At 38.7% G+C, this 16,836-nt stretch overlaps 1 protein-coding gene across 2 annotated transcripts in view; it reads left to right on the plus strand.

Moving 5' to 3' along the window:
* LOC124555682 (biotin--protein ligase) overlaps positions 1–16,836 on the plus strand; it is a 373,530-nt gene that overhangs the window by 293,480 nt on the left and 63,214 nt on the right. For both annotated transcript variants that reach the window (XM_047129684.1, XM_047129685.1), the window contains one exon: positions 2,409–2,582. In XM_047129684.1, coding sequence (XP_046985640.1) covers positions 2,409–2,582 — 174 coding nt within the window. The remainder of the gene's footprint in view (positions 1–2,408; positions 2,583–16,836) is intronic.

Consider the following 16,836-nt stretch of genomic DNA (forward strand, 5'->3'; position numbering starts at 1 on the left):
CTTTGAAGGTCTCAATGTATGGTGGTACAACATGCAGTGTGTGGTTTTAATTAGCAATAAAAAGGGCGGAAATGATGTTTATGTTGATCTCTATTCCAATTGGAACTCTCAGAACCAAGGTGATGCAAAATTATTTTTGATGTGTGTATATCCTTATCCCCAGAGTTGAATGTTTGATTTTTTACCTATCCAGGTAACCAACAATTTCTTTTTTTCCCATCACACTTGCCAATCAAAGTTATTATCCTACTTTTATTAATATTTCTATTAGCACCTGTAGCCTTTGATGCTACAACAGCCTTATGGTCACTGATCACCTGCTGTATGTTAACTTATTTGTAAAGTTCAGGTGTATTATCTACTAAGACATCTAGGTTGCTAACCTCACTGTTTGATTTTAGAATACACTGCTCTAAGTCATTTTCAAAATAACAGTTCAGAAAAACCTCACATGAATCCTTACCTGTGTCAGCTGTTTCAGGTATTACATTAATGCGAAGTAAATGTGCCTCCAAAATGCCGTATATATTAATCGTGACAGTAACGCCACACAGGTATTTCAACAACACAGTAATGATCTGATCTAATCCCAATCCTTTCATTATCAAGTTTGAGCACAAAGGTTGTCAGCATGAAACTCTCATTGTGACCAGCCAACAATCACAATGTAACCTGAGTCCAGGCAGTCTACGAGACCACAGGCCAGAGTACAGACAGAATTGTAATCAAGCAGATAGAAGAACAAAACTGAGGACAAACAAAAATGGGCTCTACTATATGCCTCTCTTTATATGCTGATGAACCAAAACGTTATGACCACTTGCTTAATAATGTTACAGTCCATCCTCGGATTGCAATACAGCAGCAATTCTGTGTGACATGAATTCAAAAATTTCTTGGTAGGTTTCTAAAGGTATGTCACTAGAGGCTTGCACACATGTGACACAAATTCCCATAAATTTTGGCCTGGTGGTTTCTGTGTGCATAGCTGGTGCCCAATAGCATATCAGATCTGTTCCATTGGAATCAGTTCAGGTGAATTTGGTGGTCAAATAATCAACTTGAGTTCACTATCATGCTCCTCCGTTACCACCATTCTGACAGGGACAGTTACCTCAGCGGAAGATGCCATCACCATCGGAGAAGACATGAATGATGGAGGGATGCAGGTGGCCTGCAATAATGTTCACTTTGCCGACAGCTATCATAATGCCTCTGATTACTACCATAGATCCTACGGAACCCCAAGAGAATAGGCCCCATAACATTACACTGCCTCCCCCCCCCCCCCCTCTCCCCTTCTCGTGTCTGTAGTGCAGTGCATGTTTCAAATTGTCATTCACCAGGATGATGTCATGTTCTGACACTACCATCAACCTGGTGTAATGAGACCTGTGACTAGGTGAAAACATTTCCATTGATTCACAGTCCAGTCTCAATGATCCTATGTCCGCTAAAATTGTTACTGATGCTGTTGTTGAGTCAATATGGAATTTTTTAGAGATCATCTACTGTGGAGCCCAATGTTCAACAGTGTGCACTGAATTGTGTGCTCTGAAACACTAGTGACTACACCAGCATTGTGGTCTGTCATCAGATCTGCCACAGATTGCCATGTACCCAGCTATACAGAGCAAGCGAGCATGCCTACTCATGTTTTCACTGTCCTTCAACCACTGTCCATAGATCCTGTTGACAGTAACACGGAAGAAAGTGTACTGGCTTTATCATTTCTGAGATATTTATTGCCAGGCATCAGGCTGTAACAGTTTGCCCTTTGGAATTTGCAATAAGCATTCACATTTGCAGCCTGTATCATCATGAGAATTATTTCCCATTTGTTTCTGCTCTAATTATCTAGTTTCTGTACCACCTCACGTGCCCGCAATGGCACCAGGTAGGTTTCAGATTAAATAAGAGTTGAATTCCATTTGTACAGATCTGCCACAGATTGCCATGTACCCAGCTATACAGAGCAAGCGAGCATGCCTACTCATGTTTTCACTGTCCTTCAACCACTGTTGGTGGGTTTACTAGAACTCATTAATTTGGCATTAGTGAAGGTGAAATACTCATTGTGCTGCAGTTACAAACAAGGTACTACAAACTGACTGTTACCAAATAGTTGAGGCATGGAGTTGTTGATAAACATGTAAACAATGTTGAGAACATTGCTAACTTTTGGACAGACTGTTCTTTGGAGCTATAGAATACACATACACCTACACACTCATACACCTGTATTGCTGCATTGTCCCAACAGGTTACAGTGGGCCAGCACTGCAGCTCAACCAGGGTGAGGCATTGTCAGGTGGATTGGGTGGAGAGTTTATAAATTATTTATAATTATATAAATATACCAAAAATGTGATTAGTAATGTTAACAGTGTAAATTGTCTTTTTTATAGGTAAAAGAATGTTTCTTAAAATACTTATTCCAAAAAGATAACATTTTGAGGCTTCCAAAATTGGACCTTCGTGTTTATAAAACAGAACTGGAGCCTGCAGCTGCTACAGAAAAATTTCTACCAGTATTTATGTATGGAACACCTCATGGTTTCTCAGAAATTGAGTATTTCCAGGTAAAATTCATAATCTATGTGGAAGTGATATTTTATTAAATACAATTAAGTTAAGGTTACTTAACTTCATCTCATAAATGTAAAAATATTCACATAATATTTTTTATTGTTTTTGAATGAAGAGTGAATACTTACTTTGATTAGTTAGTTCCAAAAGAACTTTAGGGGACTAAGGAACTGGATAGACAAGTTTCTTTTACATTTAGAAGATCTAAAGCGATAGATGTTCTATGTCTTTCTGAACAGCATATAGCCATAGGGATTGAGCAGTTAAACAAAAGTAGTTATGGAGTATCTTTACTTTCATGTAGAGCCAATATGGAAAAAAAACCACAGGAGTTAACATGAAATAAAAAAGGCCAAAAATATTGAAACAGTTTTTATATAGATCAGAACCTATAGATCATGACCTCGTAGGTTTCTTCTGTTGAATACTTGTCTTGTAATTGTAGCACTCTACAAATTCTCACTGGAAAATGTTCACTTCTGTATGAGAAATGTATGTTCATTAATGAACTATTTGAAGCCACAAGAAGAACCAATAGTTTGGAATGTGTTAGTGTAGATTTCTTAAGATTACAATGGAATCCGTGACTTACAATATTATTCCAGTATTGTGTTTACCAGCTTGTGCACAACAATATAACTGCACCTTGATTTATAATATATTCATTGACAGTGTTCATGCTGGAAAAAAAAATTGTTTGCCACATTGTTAGTGCATTGTTTAATCATGATGGACACACAATGAAAATACAGTTCTGAAACATCTCTATACAAAACATTGAGGCTTAATAATGATTGCTGGGTACAACATTTCAACAATAATTTAAAAGAGTTGAAATGGGATGAGGTAAATGGAAAGATATATGGACGGGTAAATTGATGTACAGGGTGGTTGCAGTTGAACTTTCACTACTTGATGGGGCACCCATGAAAAACAAGTGATCATGGAATAGTGATAATTTGTGGAAATATTTGTAAGGACATATGGAAGAGAAATGATAAATAAGCCACGGAAAGAAAAATATTTTCATTTCCACATGAAAGAGTAACATTTGTCAGTTGCGTACCATGTTTACATTTCAGGTTACAAACATTGCTCATGGCGATGTCAATCTGCATCCAAGACTGCTTGGAAGTTTGTACAGATACCATTTCACAGTTGCTTATAAAGTCAGAAATGAGTAACTTAAATGATTAAAATACAGATTTCTGGAAACAGTAAAGATCCTGTATTACTTGCATTATTGGACTGTATTAAGAAAAAGTATTTTATGGTGTCCAGAAGTATGACAGAAATTAATAATTCTGGGCATAGGATTAAACGAGCTTTGGAATATTGTGAAATGAAAACGGGAGAAGCTAACCACTGCTCAGTATAGAATAAAATGGGTGATTCTACTGTCACAGATGCTTCACAAGTTGTGAGTACTTTTAAAATTCACTGTCTTAATGTAGAACAGTGCACAGAACATAACTTAGTCATAGCTAACACTTGGTTCAAGAATCATGAAAGAAGGTTGTATGCATGGAAGAATCCTGGAGATACTAGAAGGTTTCAGATAGATTATATAATGGTAAGACAGAGATTTAGGAACCAGATTTTAAATTGTAAGACATTTCCAGGAGCAGATGTGCACTCTGACAACAATCTATTGGTTATGAACTGTAGATTAAAACTGAAGAAACTGCAAAAAGGTGGGAATTTAAGGAGATGGGACCTGGATAAACTGAAAGAACCAGAGGTTGTACAGAGTTTCAGGGAGAGCATCAGGGAACAATTGACAGGAATGGGGCAAAGAAATACAGTAGAAGAAGAATGGGTAGCTTTGAGGGATGAAATAGTGAAGGCAGCAGAGGATCAAATAGGTAAAAAGACGAGGGCCAGTAGAAACCCTTGGGTAACAGAAGACATATTGAATTTAATTGATGAAAGGAGAAAATATAAAAATGCAGTAAATGAAGCAGGCAAAAATGAATACAAACTCCTCAAAAATGATATTGACAGGAAGTGCAAAATGGCTAAGCAGGGATGGCTGGAGGACAAATGTAAGGGTGTAGAGGCTTATCTCATTAGGGGTAAGATAGATACTGCCTACAGGAAAATTAAAAGAGACCTTCGGGGAAAAGAGAACCACTTGTATGAATATCAAGAGCTCAGATGGAAACCCAGTTCTAAGCAAAGAAGGGAAAGCAGAAAGGTGGAAGGAGTATATAGAGGGTCTATACGAGGGCAATGTTCTTGAGGACAATATTATGGAAATGGAAGAGGATGTAGATGGGATGAAATGGGAGATATGACACTGCGTAAAGAGTTTGACAAAGCACTGAAAGACCTAAGTCGAAACAAGGCCCCGGGAGTAGACAACATTCCATTAGAACTACTGATAGCCTTGGGAGAGCCAGCCCTGACAAAACTCTACCATCTGGTGAGCAAGATATATGAGACAGGCGAAATAGCCTCAGACTTCAAGAAGAATATAATAATTCAAATCCCAAAGAAAGCAAGTGTGGACAGATGTGAAAATTGCCGAACTATCAGTTTAATAAGCCATCACTGCAAAATACTAGCACAAATTCTTTACAGACGAATGGAAAAACTGGTAGAAGCCGACCTCGGGGAAGATCAGTTTGGATTCCATAGAAATGTTGGAACATGGGAGGCAATACTGACCCTACGACTTATCTTAGAAAATAGATTGAGGAAAGGCAAACCTACGTTTCTAGGATTCGTAGACTTAAAATTGGCTTTTGGCAATGTTGACTGGAATACCTCTTTCAAATTCTGAAGGTGACAGGGGTAAAATACAGGGACCGAAAAGCTATTTACAATTTGTACAGAAACCAGATGGCAGTTATAAGAGTCGAGGGGCATGAATGAGAAGCAGTGATCAGAATGGGAGTGAGACAGGGTTGTAGCCTCTCCCTGATGCTATTCAATCTGTATATTGAGCAAGTAGTAAAGGAAACAAAAGAAAAGTTCGGAGTAGGTATTAAAATCCATGGAGAAGAAATAAAAACTTTGAGGTTCGCCGATGACATTGCAATTCTGTCAGAGACAGCAAAGGACTTGGAAGAGCAGTTGAACAGAATGGACAGTGTCTTGAAACGAGGGTATAAGATGAACATCAACAAAAGCAAAATGAGGATAATGGAATGTAGTCGAATTAAGTCGGGTGATGCTGAGGGAATTAGATTAGGAAATGAGACACTTAAAGTAGTAAAGGAGTTTTGCTATTTGGGGAGCAAAATAACGGATGATGGTCAAAGTAGAGAGGATATAAAATGTAGACTGGCAATGGCAAGGAAAGCGTTTCTGAAGAAGAGAAATTTGGTAACATGGAGTATTGATTGAAGCATCAGGAAGTCGTTTGTGAAAGTATTTGTGTGGAGTGTAGCCATGTATGAAAGTGAAACGTGGACGATAAATATTTTAGACAAGAAGAGAATAGAAGGTTTCGAAATGTGGTGCTACAGAAGAATGCTGAAGATTAGATGGGTAGATCACATAACTAATGAGGAGGTATTGAATATAATTGGGGAGAAGAGGAGTTTGTGGCACAACTTGACTAGAAGAAGGGATCAGTTGGTAGGAGATGTTCTGAAGCATCAAGGGATCACCAATTTACTACTGGAGGGCAGCGTGGAGGGTAAAAATAATAGAGGGAGACCAAGAGATAAATACACTAAGCAGATTCAGAAGGATGTAGGTTGCAGTAGGTACTGGGAGATGATGAAGCTTGCACAGGATAGAGTATCATGGAGAGCTGCATCAAACCAGTCTCAGGACTGAAGACCACAATAACAAACAATGTAGAACAGAGTGGTAATGAATGGCACAAAGGTCTGGCTTGTTGAAACATTCATGTTTTCTGTCTTATTTTATGAGTGTGAAACATGGGCCTTGGGGTCAGAGGCAAGCAGCATATTGATGCATTTTGACTTTGGTGTGGGCACAGGATGCTGCACATAAAATGGGTGGAAAGAACAGCTGATGTGTCCATTATTGAGCAACTCTCTACTCCAGCTGCCTTTCTTTTCATGTCACCCAAAAACTTCTCCAGTTCTATGGCAATATTATGAGAAGAGATGGAGAAAATCTAAAGAAAATAATAATAGAAGGAAATGTTGAGGGCATGAGACTGAGGGGGAGAACATTGAACAGGAGATATAATCCATACAGAATGGAGACACTTGTTTTGTGGCTCACATTTTTTGGCAATCAGCCCTATGACTTGTGCAGCAAAAGTGGTGTGAAGTAGTCAAATTGAAGATGAAATATTGAAAGCTGTCTTTCCACAAAAATTTGAACAATTTAAAATAGCACCAATACCCTTTTCTGAAATAAATAGGATTATAAAAGTTCTCAGAAACAAAATCTCGCATTGTATTAATGGAATTATGAACAAGTATTGAAGAACTTGCCCTGATAGCCATGCATGTTAAGGTGTTGTTTCCAGGGCGGGGAGGTGCGCCAGCCCCAGATTGAAGCCACCCAACAGATTAACGCGGGGATGGTGTGCCATCCAGCCTCGATGTGGTTTTTAGATAGTTTTCCACATCATACTAGGTGAATAGCGGACTGGTACCCAAGTTCTGCCTCGGGTACACGATCCACAAACATTTGGATAAATTTCACTTACTTTCACATGAATGAATAACACTACAGGCAGTCAGTTGGTGTGCACATATTCCATCCCAAGGGTAATGAGGTGGCAACAGGAAGGGCATCCAACCACCTGTGAAATTAACTATACCAAATCTGTTAATAATCTTGCCAACTCTGCACCCATGCGGGACAAAGGCACAGGAAAATGAAGAAGATCAACAAATACTGGAGAACTGTTCCAAGCTTACTGATACATGTAATGAATCACTAACACAGGTAATTTCTTCAGGCAGATTAAAATATGTTGTATTTAAACTTCTTCATAAGAAAGGTGAATCGAAAAATTTAAATATTTTTTATTTTTAAAATTTTTATTTTTTTAAATTTTTTCATAATTTTTTTTAGAAAGTAACCTGTGGACCAAGGTGCTTCTGATTTTTCCACTTCTGGTGTTCTTCATGACATTCAGTACCTGTTTTCTTGTTAGTACCGTGAGGTTTTCTGTTAGCCCATGTAACGAAACTACTATTGTTACATAGGGAAGACAGTGAAATTTTGCTGGGGTGAAAATTTTTAACTTCGAAAAGAGATTATTTGATTTAAACAAGAAACCTCAAAAATTGCTTGTTATTCTTGTGTTCCATAGACATCAAGAAATGTGTGAACATGTGGGTGTTTCTTACTGATCACATTGGCCTCCACCACTCAAAGAATTACTTTGAGACAAATGCAAGTGTTTACTGCTAGAACAGTTTCCAAAACAGTACACTTTAGTAATTTGTTCTGCTGTGACACTTATATAGTTCAGTTGATTTCTTATACGTATCTTAGTTCGGTGTATATCAGAGTAATCTGCTTCCTGCTGCTGAAGTAGTCATTGCCTCGGTCCATTTCATCTGCTAACTGGCCAAGTTATGTGAATTCCATGAAATAATCCAGGTACCAAGTCATTTTATAGTGGTTTATTTATGACAAGATGCACCATTTCTTCTTAGTGGGAGCCCACTCCACATAACAGGCTACATAGTCACAATACTGTATTACAACAATTACATTATTGCACAGACATGCGACACAGTGGTTGCATCTCAAAACTCTCCAAATGTCCATTCTTGAGTCTTGTGCTCCTCATATTTATACATTTGTTAACAATCAAGTCAACAAAACCACAGTGTAAATTTATTAAATTAACAATTAAAAGTTAAACATTTTTATGAGTAACTATCCACAAAACCTTGCTTATTTTATACTGAAAGTGGCATATACAATAAAAAAGAACTTTTACATAGGATATACATAATATTATATAAAATACAGAAAGATAACAATGCCAACCTAAATTTTCTTAATTATGGGTTCATTTTTAAATGATATATATTGGACAAGCATGACCTACTAGTGAACAAATGGAATAATAAATTTTATGAGATTTAGTGTATTGCGCGAAATCACTTATTAGATACCTTTGGAATTACGGAACTTTCAAAACAGGAATGTAAAACAAAAGGGTTGTTTTATTTCACCCACCAATTTCCTGGTGAACTCTGTCTTGTGTTTCTTGGACCATTTCATGATTTGTTGGTTTGGGGGCGGGAACCAAACAGCGAGGCCAACAGTTCCATTGGATTAGGGAAGGATGGGGAAGTGAGTTTGCCATGCCCTTTCAAAGGAACCATCCTGCCATTTGCCTTAAGCGATTTAGAGAAATCGTGGAAAACATGCATGAGGGTGGCTGGATGCCATTTCCTGCCCTCATTGTGATTAACTGCTGTAGGGAATTTAAGGAAGGGTTTGGTTTTGATAGCTAAGTGGCAGTCGGACCTATTAGTTATTGTTTTTTGCCAAATATGAAGTTCTGCAAGGTTTTTCTCCATTTGCTTGATCCACAGGGATCCAGTGGCTTTATCTTTGTTGGCCACTTTGAAGATTTTATTGGACAGTCTACGGGGGTTCATTCTTTACAGATGGCAATAGAAAGCTAGTCATCTTCTTTTGATGGTGTCAGTAGAGTTCATGATTAGGTTGGTGCCACAGTCTTCCATCTGGTAGTACGATCCTTGGTCCCACTATCTTTTGCAGGTATTTCCCCTCTTGTAATTGGAGGACTCTTATTGGGGTCTTCTTGATTGGGGGTAGGCATTCATCTGCTTGGAGGATTGAGAACCTGACTAGTGTGTTATATAATGCCTTAGTTTGATATTCATTGATAGATGTTTTGAGGTTAACATTTTTCTGCAAGCATAATATGGCCTGTGTACTTCAATTTTCCTTTGTTCAAAAGCTACTGTTCCACTGAGATCATCTGAGATCCATTATCCAATGTATTTTATGGTTTTGGCTCTCTTGATATGCTTGGTAGCACTGGCTCTCATCATTCGAGGGCGGTCTTAATATTATTAATGAATTTAGTCTTTCTGATTTTGAACAGTAGACCTGTTTTCTTTAGTGTGAAATGGAGTGCTTGGTGTTACATAGAACCTACCTCCATGTCATTTCCCAGTATGGTCAGGTCATCAGCAAAAGTCGGGTATGGAATCCTTAGGTTGTCTGCTTTGATTCCCATCCTGAATCCACTGTTCAGTAGTAGAGATCTGGTCCATTCCCTTAGAATTTTTTCCAGGGCACTTTTAAATACAGTGAAACTCCACTTTTCAAGGGACTTCAAAAATGGTGTAAAACCCAGGAAAATGTAAAATATGAGAAATAACGTTTTGAGAAATTTTTCTTCTTGTCAAGTGCAAATATGTAAGTCAGTATTTTGTGTGGTGCTTGAATATGTGTTATTCTGCACCTCTTGCACTTCAGTCATCTTTTTGAGGTTATCAGGTACTGTGCCTCATCAGTTATGTAGAAAACCAGACACACACACAAACTTTATTAGTCACATTGTTTGTTTGTGTAAAATCACAAAAAATGCATACATAAATACTACACTTAACAAGAATAAATCCTTGAAACACGTTTTGCTTGCCTTGAATAAAATATGCAACTAGCGCTGTGTTTAAACTAAAAACATTTGAGCAATGTAAAGTGAATTACGGTGTCAACTACCGCTCCAAGTGGCCATACACCAAAACATGCTAAATATGGTTCGACAAAGGTGTCATGATGATCACAAAAATCACGAAACTGTGTTTGTGCAGTAGAGGCAGTTTGGAAATGCTTGTGATTGGTCATGATATCTTCATTCGAACAAACCTAGTTACTCCCATCAGCCACCACGCCAATTAGAGCTTGGCAGCGGTGGGAGATATGGCATGAATTGTTCCACCTTTTACACATTTACCAGTTCAGATCTGCTGAGTAGAGTGCCTTGGTGTCAAGAAACTTAATCACATAATATTTTAACTACTACTGGGTGGCCAACATCATGCCAGCATCATTTTTTCTTCACAAAAATTTTTTTTGTAATGCGTAAATCGTGGGAAATTATAAATATGTTGACGCAAAATCAGGTGCAAATTAACATTGTGGGCTTAGGAAATTTGACGGGACTGATAAAAAATGTCGTAAATGGCGGGAAAATGTTAATTCCGGGAATGCAATAGCAGGGTTATACTGTAGTATATGTGAAATACCACCTCCTTGTATCTACCCTGTATTGCCTGAGAAACTCTCTGAGAGCTATCTTCTAAACTTTATTGATGTCGTACACAGTGGCCTGCACCAAGCTGTTGAGTTTTTTGTTGAGTCCTAGTTCTCTAAGTATTCCAAAGAGAGTGGTTTTTTTCCACAATCTAACATTGCTCCTTGTGTCACATACAAAACATTTCCAAAATCCTCGAACGATACATAATGGGACAGCTAGACAATGAGTTAGGGAGGTTTCAAGCAGGTTTTAGAGCATCAAGATCCTGTGCTGAGCAGTGGTTAGCACACTGGACTCGCATTCTGGAGGACGACGATTCAATCCCATCTCCGGCCATCCTGATTTAGGTTTTCCGTGATTTCCCTAAATTGCTTCAGGCAAATGCCGGGATGATTCCTTTGAAAGGGCACGGCCAATTTCCTTCCCCATCCTTCCCTCACCTGAGCTTGCGCTCCGTCTCTAATGACCTCGTTGTCGACGGGACGTTAAACACTAATCTCCTCCTCCTCCTCCTGTGCTGAAAACTACAAAACTTTAAGACCATCCTCCAAAATATCAACAAACAAGCCACATAGTGGGTACCTGCATTCGAGGAATTCCAAAAAGCATATGAACAAATCGTTTGGTTCTTTTTGCATTTGATGTTGTCTACAGTGGGCTTGATAGGACTTGTTGTTTTCCCCCCAGTGGACCAAAACCCAGCCAAGGATTTCAAGATGGCTACGCACAACATATGACGGAAATTTTTATGATACATTCCTAGGATCCTGATCTCAAACAACCTTTAAAATTTTATTGATATCTTTATCCATTTCAGAGATGCAGAGGTTCTATGATACCCTACTTCTACATGTAAAATCTGGTTCTTTTTTGTGAATTGAGTGGATAACAGCTGAGGTCCAGTCATCTCGGAGTTTCTGACTAGCCCTTACGTCTGCTATTTCTTTACTGACATTGTTGTTGTTGTGGTCTTCAGTCCAGAGACTGGTTTGATGCAGCTCTCCATGCTACTCTATTCTGTGCAAGCTTCTTCATCTCCCAGTACCTACTGCAACCTACATCCTTCTGAATCTGTTTAGTGTATTCATCTCTTGGTCTCCCTCTATGATTTTTACCCTCCACGCTGCCCTCCAATACTAAATTACGGATCCCTTGATGCCTCAGAATATGTCCTACCAACCGATCCCTTCTTCTAGTCAAATTGTGCCACAAATTTCACTTCTCCCCAATTCTGTTCAATACCTCCTCATTAGTTATGTGATCTACCCATCTAATCTTCAGCATTCTTCTGTAGCACCACATTTCGAAAGCTTCTATTCTCTTCTTGTCTAAACTATTTATCGTCCACGTTTCACTTCCATACATGACTACACTCCATACAAATACTTTCAGAAACAATTTCCTGACACTTATATTTATACTCGATGTTAACAAATTTCTCTTCTTCAGCAACGCTTTCCTTTCCATTGCCAGTCTACATTTTATATCCTCTCTACTTCGACCATCATCAGTTATTTTGCTCCCCAAATAGCAAAACTCATTTAATACTTTAAGAGTCTCATTTCCTAATCTAATTCCCTCAGCATCACCCGACTTAATTCGACTACATTCCATTATCCTCATTTTGCTTTTGTTGATGTTCATCTTATATCGTCTTTTCAAGACACTGTCCATTCCGTTCAGCTGCTCTTCCAAGTCCTTTGCTGTCTCTGACAGAATTACAATGTCATCGGCGAATCTCAAAGTTTTTATTCCTTCTCCATGGATTTTAATTCCTACTCCAAATTTTTTTGTTTCCTTTACTGCTTGCTCAATATACAGATTGAATAACATCGGGGATAGGCTACAACCCTGTCTCACTCTCTTTCTGATCACTGCTTCCCTTTCATGCCCCTCGACTCTTATAACTGCCATCTGGTTTCTGTACAAATTGTAAATAGCCTTTCGGTCCCTGTATTTTACCCCTGTCACCTTCAGAATTTGAAAGAGGTATTCCAGTCAACATTGCCAAAAGCCAATTTTAAGTCTACCAATCCTAGAAACGCATGTTTGCCTTTCCTCGATCTATTTTCTAAGATAAGTCGTAGGGTCAGTATTGCCTCCCATGTTCCAACATTTCTACGGAATCCAAACTGATCTTCCCCGAGGTCGGCTTCTACCAATTTTTCCTTTCGTCTGTAAAGAATTCGTGTTAGTATTTTGCAGTGATGGCTTATTAAACTGATAGTTCGGCAATTTTCACATCTGTCCACACTTGCTTTCTTTGGGATTTGAATTATTATATTCTTCTTGAAGTCTGAGGCTATTTCGCCTGTCTCATACATCTTGCTCACCAGATGGTAGAGTTTTGTCAGGGCTGGCTCTCCCAAGGCTATCAGTAGTTCTAATGGAATGTTGTCTACTCAAGGGGCCTTGTTTTGACTTAGGTCTTTCAGTGCTTTGTCAAACTCTTTACGCAGTGTCATATCTCCCATTTCATCCCATCTACATCCTCTTCCATTTCCGTAATATTGTCCTCAAGAACATTGCCCTTGTATAGACCCTCTATATACTTCTTCTACCGCGCCCTACATCCCTACATTTGTCCTCAAGCCATCCCTGCTTAGCCATTTTGCACTTCCTGTCGGTCTCATTTTTGAGATGTTTGTATTCCTTTTTGCCTGCTTCATTTACTGCATTTTTATATTTTCTCCTTTCAATATCTCATCTGCTATCCAAGGATTTCTATTAGTTCTCGTTTTTTTACCTACTTGATCCTCTGCTGCCTTCACTATTTCATCTCTCAAAGCTGCCCTTCTTCTTCTACTGTATTTCTTCCCCCCAGTCTTGTCATTCGTTCCCTAATGCTCTCCCTGAAACTCTCTGCAACCTCTGGTTCTGTCAGGTCCCATCTCCTTAAATTCCCACCTTTTTGGAGTTTCTTCAGTTTTAATCTACAGTTCATAACCAATAGATTTGGTCAGAGTCCACATTTGCCCCTGGAAATGTCTTACAATTTAAAACCTGGTTCCTATATCTCTGTCTTACCATCATATAATCTATCTGAAACCTTCCAGTATCTCCAGGTTTTGTCCATGTATACAACCTTCTTCCATGATTCTTGAACCAAGTGTTAGCTATGATTAAGCTATGCTCTGTGCAAAAATTCTACCAGGCTTCTCCCTCTTTCATTCCTTAATCCCATTCTATATTCACCTACTACATTTCCTTCTCTTCCTTTTCCTACTGTCGAGTTCCTGTCTCCCATGACTATTAAATTTTCGTCTCCCTTCACTATCTGAATAATGGCTTTTATCTCATCTTACATTTCATCAATCTCTTCGTCATCTGCAGAGCTAGTTGGCATATAAACTTTTACTACTGTAGTAGGCGTGGCCTTCATATCTTGGCCACAATAATGCGTTCACTATGCTGTTTGTAGTAGCTTACCTGTATTCCTATGTTTTTATTCATTACTAAACCTACTCCTGCATTACCCCTATTTGATTTTGTATTTATAACCCTCTATTCATCTGACCAAAAGTCTTGTTCCTCCTGCCACCGAACTTCACTAATTCGTACTATATCTAATTTTAACCTATCCATTTTCCTTTTTAAATTTTCTAACCTATCTGCCCAACTAAGGGATCTGACATTCCATGCTCCAACCCGTAGAACACCAGTTTTCTTTCTCGTGATAACAACATCCTCCTGAGTAGTACCTGCCTGGAGATCCGAATGGAGGACTATTTTACCTCCGGAATATTTTACCCAAGAGGACGCCATCATCATTTAAACATACAGTAAAGCTGCATGCCCTCGGGAAAAATCATGACTGTAGTTTCCCCTTGCTTTCAGCCGTTCGCAGTACGAGCACAGCAAGGCCATTTTGCTTAGTGTTAGAAGGCCATACCAGTCAATCATCCAGACTGTTGCTCCTGAAACTACTGAAAAGGCTGCTGCCCCTCTTCAGGAACCATGTTTGTCTGGCCTCTCAACTGATACCCCTCTATTGTGGTTGCGCCTACAGTTCGTCTATCTCTATCGCTGAGGCACGCGAGCCTCCCCACCGACGGCAAGGCCCGTGGTCCATTGTTCATTGGAGGGGGTTACTTACGTTACTGTCAAAAATAGTGCCACACTTAAATAGAGACAATTAAGTTAATAGATTTTGTCCAATGTCTTCCCGTACATTATCACCGACAAATGCTTGGTGAATTCCTCGAAGTCTAGCCTTTACCCATCTTTGTGCGAGATTTCCCCATTTCAGTTTCTTAACTATTTCAGTGACGATCGAAAAATACTTGTGTCGGAACACAAAAAATGTTAATACATTCCTGTTTATTTAAAAGACTCTGACTGAAATGTGTGATACCAGCTGCCTCATTCTACTTTCCTCAACACCTTTAAAAAATTTCCCAAAAATTTTTGCATGTGAACATATTCACATTTTTTGTAGCATGCAACTCACCTCAAACTCCCACAAGCTCCCCTAACTGTAACTCACTCATACCCCCAGTCCATCGCAGTTAGTTGCTCGTGTCCGTCCACTCCCAGTTGCCCTTTCTCACTCACTCATTCAGCCCAGTTCATTGACATTATCTCTTTGAGTCTCTGTGTCACTGTTCCCTGTGTCACAACCACTACCTCTTTGTCCTGTTCTATTACTACAGTCTCCTCTCACAGCCACTGTCTCCCTCTTGCTCTCTCTTACTGCTAATATCTCATTCCTTCCTTCCTATTGCTGCTGTCTCTTCTCGCTGTCACTCTCTCTCTAATCCTCATTGCCATTGTCATATACTGTAACTCATTATCACCAGCTCTCACCCACTTCCACTTTCTCTGTCTCTTCATCCCCATCCCAGTACTCTATCCTGTATTCTTTTCCTAGCACTTTTCTGCTGTCACCATCAAGTATGTTCCACTGTCACTGTGTCCCTCTCCTTCTCTCACACTACCATTATCTCCTCTGCTCTTTCTATAACATAGCTACTGTCTACTAAAATCCAGTATTTAGTACTTTTCTATCTCTTTGCCACTGCCACTGTCTTCTTCTTTCTCAGCATAAAAAAGTGCAAATATATTCGTGTGCCTAAATTTTCAAAAAAATTTTGAAGATGTTGAGAAAAGTAGAATGAAGCAGCTGGTACTCCACTTTTCACTCAGTCTTTTAAATAAAAAGTAATGTACTCACATTTTTTGTGCTCCAATAGGAACATTTTTCTGCTGGTTCCCTTCTTTTCCCTGCTGCAGCATGACATGTAACTCATGTGAAAAGAAATGTATTGGTCAGTAAAATTTAGATAATTTACTTATATGAAACTGCAACAATGCAAAATTAATTTTACATCTCAGACTGGATTTGACATGCAAAAAAATATTACATGTGCTTCAGTATTACAACTTGGGATTCCCTGATGATAATGGAGACATTTTACAGCTATTTCTCCATGCTATGTCGCTTTATAAACTACATTTTTGCCTCACACCAGATTTTATATGCACAATCAGGTAACTTTGAATGCCTGTATCTAGGAAACAGATGAAGATGTGAAGAAAATTTTTGAGGTTGTTCAAAATCGGGATCTTAGGAATACATAAAAAAAGTTACAGCCATTTGCGATACATAGCTGTCTCAGAATCCACAGGTGGGTTTTGGTATCGAAAAAACAAGTTTTTGAGTTTTTCTCTATAATGGATAAAGATTTTTTAAATCGGAGATGGCTCTTCTAGAGAAGTGACTAGAGAATATATCATTAAAATTTAAACAATATGCTGTGGTTATTTATTATTTCAATTTCACATCATACCAGATTTTACATGTAGAATTGGGGGTAACAGAGAACCTCTGTACCATTGAAACAGATAAAGATGTCAATAAAATTTTAAAGATTGTTTGAGATCGGGAGCCTAGGAATATATAATTAAAATTTCCGTCATATGCTGTGCATAGCCATCTTGATATCTTTGACTTGGTTTTGGTCCGCTGGGGAAAATAACACAAATTTTGTGGGGTTTTCCAAGGTACCACCCATGAACTAATGATGCCTCCATAAGTCGTATCAAGCCCACTG

The sequence above is a fragment of the Schistocerca americana genome, chromosome X (genome assembly GCF_021461395.2).
Source record: "Schistocerca americana isolate TAMUIC-IGC-003095 chromosome X, iqSchAmer2.1, whole genome shotgun sequence".
In the NCBI taxonomy this organism is placed as follows: Eukaryota; Metazoa; Arthropoda; class Insecta; order Orthoptera; family Acrididae; genus Schistocerca; species Schistocerca americana.